This window comes from Vipera berus (assembly GCF_964194415.1).
Source record: "Vipera berus genome assembly, chromosome: 15".
Taxonomy (NCBI): domain Eukaryota; kingdom Metazoa; phylum Chordata; class Lepidosauria; order Squamata; family Viperidae; genus Vipera; species Vipera berus.
Window position 1 is genome coordinate 7,947,138 of NC_138218.1, and position 15,367 is coordinate 7,962,504.

A 15,367-nucleotide genomic window follows, 5' to 3' on the forward strand; every position below is an offset into this window, starting at 1 on the left:
GTCCAGTAGCCTTAACATTTAAAGCTGTTATCTATAAGCATTTTAAAAACATTTCCCCCCCCCCCCCAGGAAAGGATTTTTAGAGAGCAGAAGCAGTCTGCTTCTGAAAGAAACGCCATCGGTTTCTTTCCCACCTTCCAAGATTTTTCGAGAACTGCCTGGAGCAAAAGCCCCCCCCCCAGGGGGGGGGAAGGAATTCTAAGGAGGAAGCCAACACTCTCCAGGAAATCAAGAAGACCTTGTGCCAGCATCTTTTTCTTCCCCCATCTCCCCTCGCTGCCAAACAAAATTAGGATAATCGCCTTTTGGTGTTTTTTTTTAAATGTGCAGCCCTGAGGCCCACAAAATCAATTTGCTGGTAATAAAAACACCTTTCATCAAAGCCTCATTAGCAAGCTCAAAGTCGGCTTGACGAAGCGGGGTTGCTGAATGCCTGAAATTGGCCAGCCACCGTCAAAGACGGTGGCGTCCGACTCTGAACAGAGTGCTGGGTAAGGTCCTTTTAATGTTAGAAAATGTTGGCTGAGGCTCCCACAAAGAAGAAGGGGGCGGGCGGTTCAAGCTATTCTCCAAAGCGCCTGAAGGCAGGACAAGAAGCAACGGGTGGAAACTAACCAGGGAGAGAAGCAAGCTAGAACTAAGGAGAAACTTCCTGACAGTGAGAACAATCAATCAGTGGAACAACCTGCCTCCTAAAGTTGTGGGTGCTCCAACACTGGAAGTTTTTAACAAGATATTGGGCAACCCTTTGTCTGAAATGGTATAGGGCAGACATGTCAAACAGAAGGCCTGGGGGCCAGATCCGGCCCACGAAGTGGTTTCATTCGGCCCGTGAAGCCATCCTGGAAACAGTGAGGGAACGGCCCCCACTGCCTTGGCCCTGGCCCAGAGACCCTCCTTCTGCCAGAGACCCTCAGATCTGTCCCACTCCTTCCCAGGCCCTCATAGGCACCCTTGATGCGAACGATGTAGAGCTGGCCACGCCCACCCAGTAGGCCACGCCCACCCTGGCCATACCCACCCGGCCCCCTGAGGGCAACCGCCATGCTGATGCGGCCCTCAATGAAATTGAGTTTGACACCCTGGTATAGGGTTTCCTGCTTGACCAGGGGGCTGGACTAGAAGACCTCCAGGGTCCCTTCTAGCCTTCGATTCCATGTATCTCCTCCAAGGGGCAATGTGCCAACCAAATGCCTCTCATTTAAACATGTCACACTCCTGAATGTGTGATGCCCACCACCAAAGAACATATCACTGGAGGAGATCTGTGTTAGTCTCCGGCAGACGAACGTCAGGAAGTAGCCTGGGAAACATCTTTCCCAGCTCACAATTTTTATTCAAAGATTTATTTATTTCTTTAACGCATCCGACGATGGGAGGTACAGTTTGCAAAAATCTGATGCCTTTGAATACAGCATAAATTTTAAAAAACAACAACCAAAAACTCCTGATTTTTTTTTTTGGGGGGGGGCTACCAAGTAACAGAAGCAGCTAGCAAGATTCTTAATAAGTAAAACCAAAAGACTTTTTAATGCCCCATTTTTTCCCCCACTGGGAAAATTCACCAACAGGAAGAACAGGCAAATCACATTTATCGAGACGTTCCGCTTTTGTCTGCTGCCACGATGCAATTACCTTTCCTAAATTAGTCTCCCTCTCACTCTGAAGCCCATTCAGATTAGAAGGTAAAAGGTAAAGGTAAAGGTTCCCCCGCACACCCGTGCTAGTCGTTTCCGACTCTAGGGGCCGGTGCTCATCTCCATTTCAAAGCTGAAGAGCCAGCGCTTGTCCGAGGACGTCTCCGTGGTCATGTGGCCGGCATGACTAGACGCCAGAGGCGCACGGAACGCTATTACCTTCCCGCCGGAGTGGTCCCTATTTTTCTACTTGCGGGGTTTTTTTACATGCTTTCGAACTGCTAGGTTGGCAGAAGCTGGGACGAGTAACAGGCGCTCACTCTGCTACGCGGCACTCGGGATTCGACCCGCCAAACTGCCGACCTTCTGATCGACAGGCTCAGCGTCCTAACCCACTGAGCCACCGTGTCCCTTTTGTACGATGCAATTACCTTTCCTAAATTAGTCTCCCTCTTACTCTGAAGCCCATTCAGATTAGAAGGAGGCCCTCTTAATGTCCTATTGCATCAACTAACTCCATTTTTAATTGACTTGGATCACACACACACACACACACATACACACACACCCTGCACATACACACTTTTTCTGAAAGAACCTAATCTCAAGGCCTTGGAGGAAGCGAGAAGAAGGCGACCGTCCTCTTTCTGCCCGCTTTTTTCTGCAGAGGCATCCCTTTGGGCGAGTCTGCTTGATACGTTTCTCCGACCTGTCTCTCTGCCAAGCCGCTTCCATCTTGCAAAACAAGCAAGCAGGCAAAGGGCAGCCAGATCGATGTGCTAAAGCAAACTGAAATCCAATCACTCTTCTTCTTTTTTTTTCATCAGCAACCGAACCAGCCGTGTAAAACCAGCTCCAACAGTTGGAAAACCTGTGGCTGTTTAAGTCAAAGGTGGTTATTGACAGGGGAGAAATGAAAGAAGGGAGGGGAAGGGAAGGGAAGGAGAAGGAGAAGAGGAGAAATCAAGCATTAGAATGGCTTGGTGGCATTGAGGGAAGGGAGAAGAGAAGAGAAGGGAAGGGAAGGGAAGGGAAGGGAAGGGAAGAGAAGAGAAGAGAAGAGAAGAGAAGAGAAGAGAAGAGAAGAGAAGAGAAGAGAAGAGAAGAGAAGAGAAGAGAAGAGAAGAGAAGAGAAGAGAAGAGAAGAGAAGAGGGAAGGGAAGGGAAGGGAAGGAGGAGAAATCAAACATTAGAAATGGCTTGGTGGCATTGAGGGAAGAGAAGGGAAGGGAGATGGGAAGGGAAGAGAGAAGAGAAGAGAAGAGAAGAGAAGAGAAGAGAAGAGAAGAGAAGAGAAGAGAAGAGAAGAGAAGAGAAGAGAAGAGAAGAGAAGAGAAGAGAAGAGAAGAGAAGAGGGAAGGGAAGGGAAGGGAAGGAGGAGAAATCAAACATTAGAAATGGCTTGGTGGCATTGAGGGAAGAGAAGGGAAGAGAGAAGAGAAGAGAAGAGAAGAGAAGAGAAGAGAAGAGAAGAGAAGAGAAGAGAAGAGAAGAGAAGAGAAGAGAAGAGAAGAGAAGACTTCATTTGACCAATTGTGATTAGACACACAAGGAATTTGTCTCCGGTACAGAAGCACACAGTGTACATTCAAAACAACAACAACAATATCAATAAAGGGAGTAGTAAAGAAGATAATAAGGAGGATAATAATAATACTACAACCATACAACATGGGTAAATAGGCATAAAACAGGACTGTGAAAATCAGGTGCTCGGCAGAGTGATGGCGCAAGGGAAAAGTCTAGATATTTTGACACGCAATGCCCTAGAGCAGCATTCCAAGTGTGTGTCCGGGATGTGAGGTGTCTGCAGAGATCTTCTCAGCCTTGCGCAATATCCAGGTCTTCAGGGGAAGGAATGGCTTCCTCCAAGGCAGAGCTCAGCCAACTTTGATGCAATAAATATAAACCTGTCACATTCCAGTGCCTATCTTCTCTCTTGAGAGCCCGTTTTGAAAGTCAATTCCCTTTCATCAGAGGGTGATGAAGACTGCGAGGGGAAATCAAGCCAGGAAATTGCTCTGCCCAGGTTTAGCTTAGATTGCTTTTCTTTCTTTTCTTTTTTTTTAGCTTCTAACCTATTTCTTTCTCTACACCTTTTATTGCATGCTATGTCCACGTCTGCTCAACCCACGTGGCCAGGAGAGACTCTTGTGGCTGATTGATTTGATGGAGGTAAGCAATTTCTGGAGGGATTTGTGAGTGTGTGTGTGTGTGTGTGTGTGTGTGTGTGTGGTGTGGTGTGTGTGTTGGACAGGGACTAGGAGAGCCAGGCTGAGGAATCCAGAAAGAGGACTTGGGGCCATCATGGTCCTAAGTGAAATTAGGATTCACTAAGGCAGGGGTGTCAAACTCAATTTCATTGAGGGCCGCATCAGCATTGCGGTTGCCCTCAAGGGGCTGGGTGGGTGTGGCCTGGGCAGGCGTGGCCTACTGGGTGGGCGTGGCTAGAGTGCGTATGGCCTACTGGGTGGGCATGGCCAGCTCTACATCATTCGCCTCAAGGGTGCCTATGGGGGCCTGGGCAGGAGTGGGACAGATCTGAGGGTCTCTGGCAGAAGGAGGGTCTCTGGGCCAGGGCCAAGGCAGTGGGGGCCGTTCCCTCACTGTTTCCAGGATGGCTTCGCAGGCTGCATGAAACCACTTTGCGGGCCGGATCTGGCCCCCGGGCCTTGTGTTTGACATGTCTGCACTAAGGCATCCAAAGCCAGGACAAGAGGCAACGGATGGAAACTAATCAAGGAGAGAAGCAACCTAGAACTAAGGAGAAACTTCCTGACAGTGAGGATAATTAATCAGTGGAACAGCTTGCCTCCAGAAGTTGTGGGTGATCCACCACTGGAGGTTTTTAAGAAGAGATTGGACCACCACTTGTCTGGAATGGGATAGGATCTCCTCCTTGAGCAGAGGATTGGACTAGATTAGACGACCTCCAAGGTCCCTTCCAACTCTGCTATTCTGTTAAAGGGTTCTGGAGAACTCTACCATTTGAACGTCGCTTTGGAGAAGGATCCGATGCTGGGAAAGATGGATGGAAAGAGAAGAAAAAAGAGGATGACCATCGGAAAGATCGATGGACTTCATTACAGCGGTGATGGAGGCCTACCACACCAAGCAGATCTCTGTAGAAGACTCTAATGTTGGGAAAAGTGGGTGGGGGAAAAAGAGGATGATCAACAGCAAGTGGGGTGAACCAACAGTTGTGAGGGGTGCACCATTGGAAGACCAAATTGGGGACAGATCCTGGTGGAGAAAAATCTATCCTTGTGGCTGCTAAGACCCAACAGGGACTTGGTAGCATATAATCAAAGCATCAGATCAATCCATCCATCCATCCTGTGCAAAGATCAACTCCTTTAAGAAGTCCAGATGTTGGGAGAGGTGGAAAGAAAGAGAAGAGAACAATCAGCAGCGGAATGGATGGATAGACAGTGATGGCGAAATGGTGAAGACCAGGTTGGGAATGGATCTCCCCGAAGAAAATCTGTTAAGAATGGATTTCCTGGCACATAATCGATCGATCGATCGATCCATACCAAGGGGAAGTAGGTGGTGAATTGGGCCGTTGGGCTCTAAGGACGAGAGACATAATTTAAAACATTTAGGCACGCCGACTTTAAATTATGAATGCGACTTTCCTGTCTCCCTGAAACGCCCTGCCTTTAAATGCTGTTCAGTTTTTAATTTTGTTTGAATTTTTCAGTGAAATTTCATTCGCTGACTGCAGAGTTTGGAGAAACGCACCGTCTGAGGGCCTTCGGATGCCTTTTCATCCGTCCCGATTATCTGAAGCTTCCATTTTTTTATTTATTTTCCTTTTAAAAAAAAGGAAGAGGTGGAAGAAAAAATATTGAACAGATTCCCGCAGGTTTTGACAATTTCAGGCAAATGTTTTCCTGCGGCGTTTTGTTTTCCTTACAATGTCGATTCTCCTGGTGCTAACAGCCCTGTTTTTAACCCTCTTTTCATTCGGCACAACGTTTGGCTGCTGGTGGTTGATCGTTGCCTAAAAAAATAATTTCCGTTTTGCTTCTTGCGCTTCAAGTCTTGACAAGCAGGAACCTGCCAGCCCAGCCTGGTTGCTGTCACCTTCCTCAAGGATTTCTCAAATCGCTGTCAAGTTTTATTAGCAGGAGTTTAATTGTGCTTTGTACTAATTGAAAACGGCTCAGGCTGATCACGGACCTTCACGGCTTTCCAAATTGACTTTAAAACGGAGTAAGCTACGATGGTGGGGAAAGAGGCAGGATGGTCTTCCTTCCTTCCTTCCTTCCTTCCTTCCTTCCTTCCTTCCTTCCTTCCTTCCTTCCTTCCTTCCTTCCTTCTTTCTTTCTTTCTTTCTTTCTTTCTTTCTTTCTTTCTTTCTTTCTTTCTTTCTTTCCAATTCTTCCGGAGGTTTCTCATATGTTTTTTGTGAAACTTGGGATTGACTGCCCTCTTGTGCATCAAGTAGAGAGGTTGGTCGTGACTTAGGCGAAGCCAGGCGAGGAGATTTTGAGTTACAGGAAATGACTTTGAAAGGAGAAGGAAAAACGGGATGGGTGAGGAGTAAAGATTTTGCAATTGCCGTAATTATGAAATGGCCAAAGAGAAACGAGAAGAGGGGGGGGGGGAGAGAGGGAGGGAGAGAGAGAGAATAGATAGATGAGAGACAGATGGATTGGGGGGGAGAGAGAGATAATAGAGGAATAGATGGATGGATAGACAAGGACAGAGCATAGATAGATGATAAATGATGGATGTTAGATAAATGATTGATTGATAGATAGATAGATAGATAGATAGATAGATAGATAGATAGATAGATAGATAGATAGACAGACACAGACAGATAGATAGACAGACAGACAGACAGACATACTGTAGATGGATAGAAAGAAAGAAAGAAAGAAAGAGAGAGAGAGAGAGAGAGAGAGAGAGAGAGAGAGAGAGAGAAAGAAAGAAAGAAAGAAAGAAAGAAAGAAAGAAAGAAAGAAAGAAAGAAAGAAAGAAAGAAAGAAAGAAAGAAAGAAAGAAAGAAAGAAAGAAAGAAAGAAAGAAAGAAAGAAAGAAAGAAAGAAAGAAAGAAAGAAAGAAAGAAAGAAAGGCTGCTGGTTGCTTTGTGTGACCTCTGTGTGCAGTTTTCCTGGATTCTTAAGCTTCCCAATCTATAAAAAGTCACCATATTTAGCCTTAGAAGAATGATGACATGGGCCTTTTATTCAACCCCCTGATATCAGCCAGAATACAAGGTGAGGTCCAATTTCCAAAGTTGGTTACTCCAACTTTTTCATTAGAGAGAGACAGAGTGATCCCGAATGGCTGAATGGAGAAGACCTTTGCAAACCGAAATTCGTTGTGATTGGATCCATCTGTAATATCACGTTTCTTGTTTATTCCCTGGTTGCCAGAATTCTTCCAATGGGGGTAGAAGTGGAAGCCAAAGCAGGATCAATGCCTTACCTGACATCTCCCTGGTAAGAGACCATCTCAAGAGGTTCTCCTCCTGATTTCTCTCCAACTTCAGTGCTTCTGGGATGTGTTGGTGTATGAAATCGTTGCCTTTCTTTCTTCACGTGAGCACCCAGCATCCATCCCACCATTTTGTTCTGCTAAAGGAGGTGGAGGTAAAGGTGAGGGGGGCAGAGAGTAGATGACCTTCTGTGACATCCCATTCATGTCACCAGAGTCTCTGCAGCTCCTTAAAGCAGCAGAGTTACTTCCCAAGGAAGGCCAGCTTAGGATATTGATGTCCCGGGATTAATTCTAGCATCCCGCTGAGACACAGATTTTTTTTAACTGAGAGAAGAGAATATTTGTCGAATATTTGTCGCTCAGGGTTGACCTGTGGTGTCCTTGTTGCTCTGTGAGCTTGGTACTTTACTTGCCGATGTTTCATTAGCCAAACTAGGTAAGATCTTCAGTGCTAGAAAGTAATAGGTGGAGGGGAGGAGAAGGAGGAGGAGGACTGTGTGGACCTTGGTGCTCTCGGAGCTTGGTTGTTTTCTTGTACACGTTTCATTACCCAGCTAGGTAACATCATCAGTGCTAAAAGGAAACAAGGTTTGTGGGGAGGAGGAGGAGGAGGAGGAGGAGGAGGACTGTGGGGTCCTTGGTGCTTTCTGAGCTTGGTGGTTTTCTTGTAGACCTTTCATTACTAATCTAGGTAACGTCACCAGTGCCAGAGGTTCTTTATGCTATGTCTACATTCAGAGTGGGTCACTGAACTACAGCTACTCGTTGACTGGAGATTAAATATGTAGTGCAATTGTATGACCTGCATCCATCTAGGTAGTCCACATTCAACTACATCCACACTTGTTTCTGGCAGGGTTCTTCCCTCAGCTGGAATATCAACCCATGATGTCTCCCTCACCGTGGAAAGATGGCCCTCTCCTGCTCTTCTAAGCCATGTCTGAATGTTCTTTCACCCGTTCCTTCCTTTTTAGGATGATGTCTCCTCATTCTGCGAAGAACTTCCAGCTTTTAGACCCTCGCCTACTGCTCCCTCCTCTCAGTCTCGGGCGGACTCTTCGGACGAAGTGCCCAAACCTGGTTTGGGATCTCCTGAATCCTCCCAGTCAGGGCTGTTCTTCAGAGCTCCTCAAAGTCCCAGGCCGTCTTCCAGCCTCTCCGAGAAGGACACCTACAGCCTTGCCTCCAGCTCCACCAGCACCGGCTCTTCCATGGAGGACTCGACCATCAGCTCCATCTACGCGTCCATCTCTCCGGCGACCCGCGCTTCTAGGAAGCCCATGGAGGCCCGGTTGTTGCTGCTCAACCAGCACCCGATGCTACCCTTCCCTCGGATCCAGTCGCCCACCCGGTTGAGGCATCCCTCCCCGGAGACGGCGGGCCCAGCCCTAAGGTCCCCTACCCCCCCTCCCCTCCCCTCCCACCCAGCCGCTTCCCCTCCTGGCGAGAAGGGCAGATTTGAAGTCGGGAACCCCCAGCACTTTATCATGGTTGAAGTTCATCGGCCGAATAGTGAACCGGATGTGAATGAAGTCAAGCCATTGCCTCAGGCCAGAGGTGACCTCTTTATTTCTTTGACATTCTTTTTTCTCTCCTTCCTTCCTTCCTTCCTTCCTTCCTTCCTTCCTTCCTTCCTTCCTTCCTTCCTTCCTTCCTTTCTTCCCTGACCCATCCTCCCTCCCTTTCTTTTCCTTCCTTCCTTCCTTCCACCCTTCCCTGACCCATCCTCCCTCCCTCCCTTTCTTTTCCTTCCTTCCTTCCTTCCTTCCCTGACCCATCCTCCCTTCCTTCCTTCCTCCCTCCCTCCCTCCCTTCCTTCCTTCCTTCCTCCCTTCCTTCCTTCCTCCCTCCCTTCCTCCCTCCCTTCCTTCCTTCCCTGACCCTTCCTTCCTCCCTCCCTCCCTTTCTCTCACCTTCTCTTCTCTTCTCTTTTCTTTTTTCTTTTCTTTTCAAATCTAACCTAAATAGTGCACCATCGATGCAGTGGGCCCGGAAGTACTTGCACTTGATAATCCATTGAGAAGGGAAGTGAGCTGGCCCCTTGGTGCCTTTCTGCTCATCCCTACAATAGTAGCGAATGCCGCTGGGGCATATTTTCATCCAGATAGTGATGCATAGACTAGAAGACCTCCAAGGTCCCATCCGGCTCCGTTGTTCTCTTCTCAGCCCCCTCCGCTTTCTTCCTCTGCGCTGCTGCTTCCCTAACAGCTTTTGTCTCTCGCCCTCGTTTCCCATCCCAGCTTCCACGCTCTCCCAGCTGTCGGACAGCGGGCAGACCCTGAGCGAAGACAGCGGCGTTGATCTGGGGGAAACGGAACTCAGCACCAGCAGAGAGAGGTGTCAGCGGCTCCGGGGGCCGCCAACGCGAAGTCCGCAGGAAGTCCCCAGAGCGGGCAGAGCATTGGAGACAGGAGCCAAACCGGTAAGCCATCCTTTGGGCATGAGCATTGGGACGCTGAGCTTGTCGATCAGAAGGTCGGCAGTTTGGCGGGTTGAATCCCGAGTGCTGCGTGACAGAGTGAGCACCTGTTACTCGTCCCAGCTTCTGCCAACCTAGCAGTTCGGAAGCACGTAAAAATGCAAGTAGAAAAATAGGGACCACCACGGTGGGAAGGTAACAGCGTTCCGTGCGCCTTTGGCGTCTAGTCATGCCGGCCACGTGACCACAGAGACGTCTTCGGACAAGCGCTGGCTCTTCGGCTTTGAAACGGAGATGAGCACCGGCCCCTGGAGTCGGAAATGACTAGCACGCATGTGCGGGGGAACCTTTACCTTTTTATTAGCAACAGGCAAAGATGGGGCAGTGGGGGGGTTTATCTTAGAGCCTGGCCCCAGTTCCTTGCCCCCCACCCCCTCCCCCACATTTGAAGTCACAGCTTCAAATCAAGCTCAACCACACTGAGGATTGCCTAACCCAAAAGTTCAGACAAGGGTAACTAAGATGATCCAAGGCCTGGAGATGAAAACAGGACTCGGGTTTGGCTTGTCTAAAAGAAAGAAGAAATAGCAAGTGGAATAAACAAATAGGGATGACAGTGAAAAAAGAAAAGAAGAAATAGGGGAGACACGATAGCAGTTATTCCAGTATCTCAGGGGATGCCACAAAGAAGAGAAGGTTCAACTTTATTTTTATTTATTTATTTATTTATTTATTGAACTTATATACCGCCCTTCTCCCGTAGGACCCAGGGCGGTTCACAAGGCAATTAAAACAACATTACAATACAAAAAGTGAATAACAATTAAAATAGATTAAATTATCTTATTCTCCAAAGCACCAGAGGGCAGGATGAAAATCTGTTTTGGGGCAGATTTTCAAGTGTTTTGCCCTTGTTTTCTTTCTAGGACCCAGATTGTTGGGGGCAATTAAGCTGACTTTGTAATAATGCCGCTTGGGGTGTGTGTGAAAGCCCTAATAAGCAGGCATATACATAGAATGAAGGCTACTGCTAAGCTTGTAAGCCACCCTGAGTCTTCGGAGAAGGGCGGGATATAAATGGAATTTAAATAAATAAATAAAATAGGGTGTTGAGAGAAAGGCTGGCCAAAAGGTCACTCGGTTGGTTTCCTGCCTACGGCAAGATTAGAACTCGGGACTCCTCAATTTCTAGTCTGGCGCGTTAACCAACCAGCCCGCCCTCCCTCTTAAGGAAAGGAGACGGGGTGAAAACTCAACAGGAAACGCCTCCTCGTGATTTATACCCCAAATCATGTCACCGTCCTAGGATTTCTACTTTTTAACGGAGTAATTTGTGCTTGCTAAACTTGGCGGAAAATTAAAGGCGGCCAGGTCAACTTTTGCCCACTAGAGGGCAGCATTGCATCTCCATGTTCTAACAGCAGACACCAAAGGAAAAGCGGAAAAAACAAAATTACATTTCTTTATTTCTCAGCCTAGAAAAAAGCGAATTCCATCGCGGCCGTTCATTTAGCCCTCTTTTCTCCCTCTAGTTTGCCCCAAGCTGGTCAGAGAAATAATTGTTTTTATTCCTGGATACCATTCTGCCTTACAGGAAGCCCTCGACTTACTACGGTTCCTTTAGAGACCGTTTCAAAGTTACGACGACACTTCAAACAAGGGACTTAGGACCGTTTTCCACGCTTTTGATCTTCGTAGCATCCCCGTGATCGTGTGATCAAAATTCGGATGATGGGCAACCGACTCATACTTACGACCGTTGCCGTGTCCCGAGGTCATGCCATCCCCTTTTGCAAGCAAAAGTAACGGGGAAGCCAGATTCACTTAAAAAACGGGGCAAGAATGGTCGTAAAGTGAGGCGAAACTCACTTCACAAATGTCTCACTTAACAACAGAAATGTTGGGCTCCGTTGTGGTCATAAGCCGAGAACTGTCTGTCTTATAAAGTCGGGCCAACAGGAGAGAATTCTGATTTCTTTCAATGTAGATTTTCTTTCTTTCTTTCTTTCTTTCTTTCTTTCTTTCTTTCTTTCTTTCTTTCTTTCTTTCTTTCTTTCTTTCTTTCTTTCTTTTTCTTTCCTCCCTTGTAGTTTGCAAGTTCTGCTTCCTGCAGAACGACTTCCTCTCTAGACCGGTAGTTGTAAATCGAGGACTTTCCGTATTGTAGGGGCGCCATCCATTTGGCCCCTTCGCTTCACCCAGAAGCAAAAAAAATGAAACCAGGCCGACAACACACACACACACACACACACACACACAAACGCACATCCGGTACCCTCTGTGGACTGCTTAACATTTTGCAACACTGGTTTGATTGCGCTCAAGTTAGGATTTCCCCGGGATAAATTAGCCGGCGAGATTTGGGACTTTAGGAAAAGTTTGGAGATGAGTCCTTCGTGTCCCTTCCTTCTCGGCTGATGTTCTTCTCCTCTCCTGTCTCTCTGCAGCCAGGACTCCTGGAGCCAACGTCGCATCTGATCCGGGTGCCTAAGAGCGCCCCGACCTTGGGCATAGCCATTCAAGGGGGTGCAAACACTCGGCAGCCCCTGCCTCGAATTGTCACGATCCAGGTATGAATTCAGGGGGTCCCCCTTGAGGAAGTGGGGTGTTCTTGTCCTCTGAAAGAACATCCACCTCAATTCTGGAATGTAAGAAGGGTTGGCAAGACTATTGAATTGTTCTTTCTTTCTTTCTTTCTTTCTTTCTTTCTTTCTTTCCTTCCTTCCTTCCTTCTCTCCATCTTGCCTTTCTTTCTTTCTTTCTTTCTTTCTTTCTTTCTTTCATTTATTTATTTATTTTTCTTTATTTCTTTCTTTTTCTTTTGCTCTCCTTCCTTCCTTCCTTCTCTCCATCTTGCCTTTCTTTCTTTCTTTCTTTCTTTCTTTCTTTCTTTCTTTCTTTATTTATTTATTTATTTTTCTTTCTCTTTTTCTCTCTCTTTCCTTCCTTCCTTCTCTCCATCTTGCCTTTCTTTCTTTCTTTCTTTCTTTCTTTCTTTCTTTATTTATTTATTTATTTATTTATTTTTCTTTCTCTTTTTCTCTCTCTTTCCTTCCTTCCTCTTTCCTTCCTCTCTCCCTTCGTTCCATCCATCTATCTTGCCTTACTTTCTTTCTTTTTCTTTCTCTCTCCCTTCCTTCCTTTCTTCCTTCCTCTCTCCCTTCCTTCCTCTCTAATCTTTATCTTTCCTTTCATTTTCTTTCTCTCTTTCTCCTTTCTTCCTAATTTCCTTTCCTCCTTTCCTTTCCTTTCCTTTCCTTTCCTTTCCTTTCCTTTCCTTTCCTTTCCTTTCCTTTCCTTTCCTTTCCTTTCCTTTCCTTTCCTTTCCTTTCCTTTCCTTTCCTTTTCCTGTCTTTCCTTCCGTGCCACAGAAAGGCGGTTCGGCTCACAACTGCGGCCAGCTGAAGGTGGGCCAAGTCATCCTGGAAGTCAACGGCACAGCCCTCCAAGGGAAGGAGCACCGCGAAGCCGCCCGCGTCATCGCTGAGGCTTTCAAGACGAAAGAGAAGGATTACGTCGATTTTCTCGTCACGGAACTCAACGTTGCACTTTAGGGAGGGGGTGGGGTGGGGTGGGGAAGGGCCATCTGGAAGAGCCCGAAGCCAAACGCCCAAGAGACGGAAGGAAAGAAGAGGCTTGCAAGGTGTCCGATGCATCCAGTCGCGTTGCACACCTGTACGCCCCAGGTAGAGCCCAGACAGGATTCCCCACCAAGCAGACATGGAATTGGATCGACTTCTCCTCCATATAATTTCTCTCAGCTAAGTGCCCCCTCCCCCACTTCTAATGGCTCCCCAATCTCGATAGACCTTGAATATGGGAGAGAAGCCCATCCTCCTCCTTCCGAGCGATCAACCTTAGGTAAAGGTAAAGGTTCCCCCGCACATACGTGCGAGTCGTTTCCGACTCTAGGGGCCGGTGCTCATCTCCGTTTCAAAGCCGAAGAACCAGCGCTTGTCCGAGGACGTCTCCGTGGTCATGTGGCCGGCATGACTAGATGCCAAAGGCGCACGGAACGCTGTTACCTTCCCACCGGAGTGGTCCCTATTTTTCTACTTGCATTTTTTACGTGCTTTCGAACTGCTAGGTTGGCAGAAGCTGGGACGAGTAACAGGTGCTGACTCTGTTACGCGGCACTCGGGATTCGACCCGCCAAACTGCCGACCTTCTGATCGACAAGCTCAGCGTCCTAACCCACTGAGCCACCGCGTCCCTTCATCAACCTTAAGTGTTGCATAAAACACCACCCCTAAAACACACCTGTCTCTTCTCTTTTGCCTCTGTGTTCGAGTAAGCTGGCAAGACACCTGTATGCAAACACCACCTGCTTTCTCCCGTAGCTCTTCCTATCACCTTCCCCTTGTCTCTTACGGGGAAGATTTTACCATCGGGGCAGGAGAGTTGGGCAGGAGAAGATGCGGGCACCAACAGAGGGAAGTAGGAGCATCCGGGGACACCGATTCCGACGGTTCAGGATTTCATCCTTGTGATGGACGCCTCTTCAAGTGACCTTCCCCAGATTCCACTTTGTCGTCGGTCCCTAGCCAATAACGGGGGAAAACCCTTCGCAACTTCACTATATGTACATAAAAGAGAGAGTCTGGTTTAATTTTTCAATAAACGTGTTAGGAAAAGGAAAAAAAAGAACAGTGGGTGCTATTTCATTCCACCCGTTTGTCATCCCAATATATATATATATATATATATATATATATATATATATATATATATATATATATATATATATATATATATATATATATATATATATATATATATATATATATATATATATATATATATATATATATATATATATATATATATATATATATATATATATCTCCTCTACCATCTTCTGGAGTCCTTCATGGATTACTGCCTTGTCGTGGCGAAGGGGCTTGCGTTTTTCAATGAAGCTATCAGCTATGCAGGGCCACCCAAGACGGACAGGTCATAGCCGAGAGTTCTGACAAAACGTGATCCACTGGAGAAGGAAATGGCAACCCACTCCAGTATCTTTGCCATGAAAACCCCATGGACAGTACCCCAAAAAGAAAAAAAAATCCTGCTTAGTTTACTGTATTTTGTTTCACTAACCAGCTTAACTTGGATTCACAACTCTGACGATTTCTGCATCAAGCGTCTCTCCGCTTAATCTGATGGAGGGCCCAGTTTTCAGCATGTAGGTTTAAATACCCAGAACTTGAAAGTTTTAGGGGCGGCAAGGAGACAAATAAATGCAGTTTGCTGGACCAAAACAAGGAAGAAGCAACCTAGAACTGAGGATAAACTTGCCGACAGTTAGAACAATTAACCAGGGGAACAGCCTGCCTCCAGAAGTGGTGAATGCTCCAACACTGGAAGTTTTTAAGAAGAGACTGGCCAGCCATTTGTCTGAAATGGTATAGGGTCTCCTGCCTTAGCAGGGGGTTGGACTAGATGACCTCCAAGGTCCCTTCCAACTTATTATTATTATTATTATAACCAAGGAGGAATCTCCTGACAGTGAGAACAATTAACCAGGGGAACAGCCTGCCTCCAGAAGTGGTGAATGCTCCAACCCTGGAGGTTTTTAAGAAGAGACTGGCCAGCCATTTGTCTGAAATGGTATAGGGTCTCCTGCCTTAGCAGGGGGTTGGACTAGATGACCTCCAAGGTCCCTTCCAACTTATTATTATTATTATTATAACCAAGGAGGAATCTCCTGACAGTGAGAACAATTAACCAGGGGAACAGCCTGCCTCCAGAAGTGGTGAATGCTCCAACCCTGGAGGTTTTTAAGAAGAGACTGGCCAGCCATTTGTCTGAAATGGTATAGGGTCTCCTGCCTTAGCAGGGGGTTGGACTAGATGAC

General features: G+C 47.0%; 1 protein-coding gene across 1 annotated transcript in view; it reads left to right on the plus strand.

Annotated features, from left to right (window-relative positions):
* WHRN (whirlin) overlaps positions 1-13,172 on the plus strand; it is a gene marked incomplete at its 5' end in the record, with an annotated part of 60,702 nt that extends 47,530 nt beyond the window's left edge. The window contains 6 exons of the mRNA XM_081339804.1: positions 3,780-3,812; positions 7,028-7,093; positions 8,066-8,648; positions 9,332-9,513; positions 11,958-12,080; positions 12,882-13,172. Coding sequence (XP_081195930.1) covers positions 3,780-3,812; positions 7,028-7,093; positions 8,066-8,648; positions 9,332-9,513; positions 11,958-12,080; positions 12,882-13,064 — 1,170 coding nt within the window. The 3' untranslated portion in view covers positions 13,065-13,172. The remainder of the gene's footprint in view (positions 1-3,779; positions 3,813-7,027; positions 7,094-8,065; positions 8,649-9,331; positions 9,514-11,957; positions 12,081-12,881) is intronic.
* Positions 13,173-15,367: the final 2,195 nt, after the last annotated feature.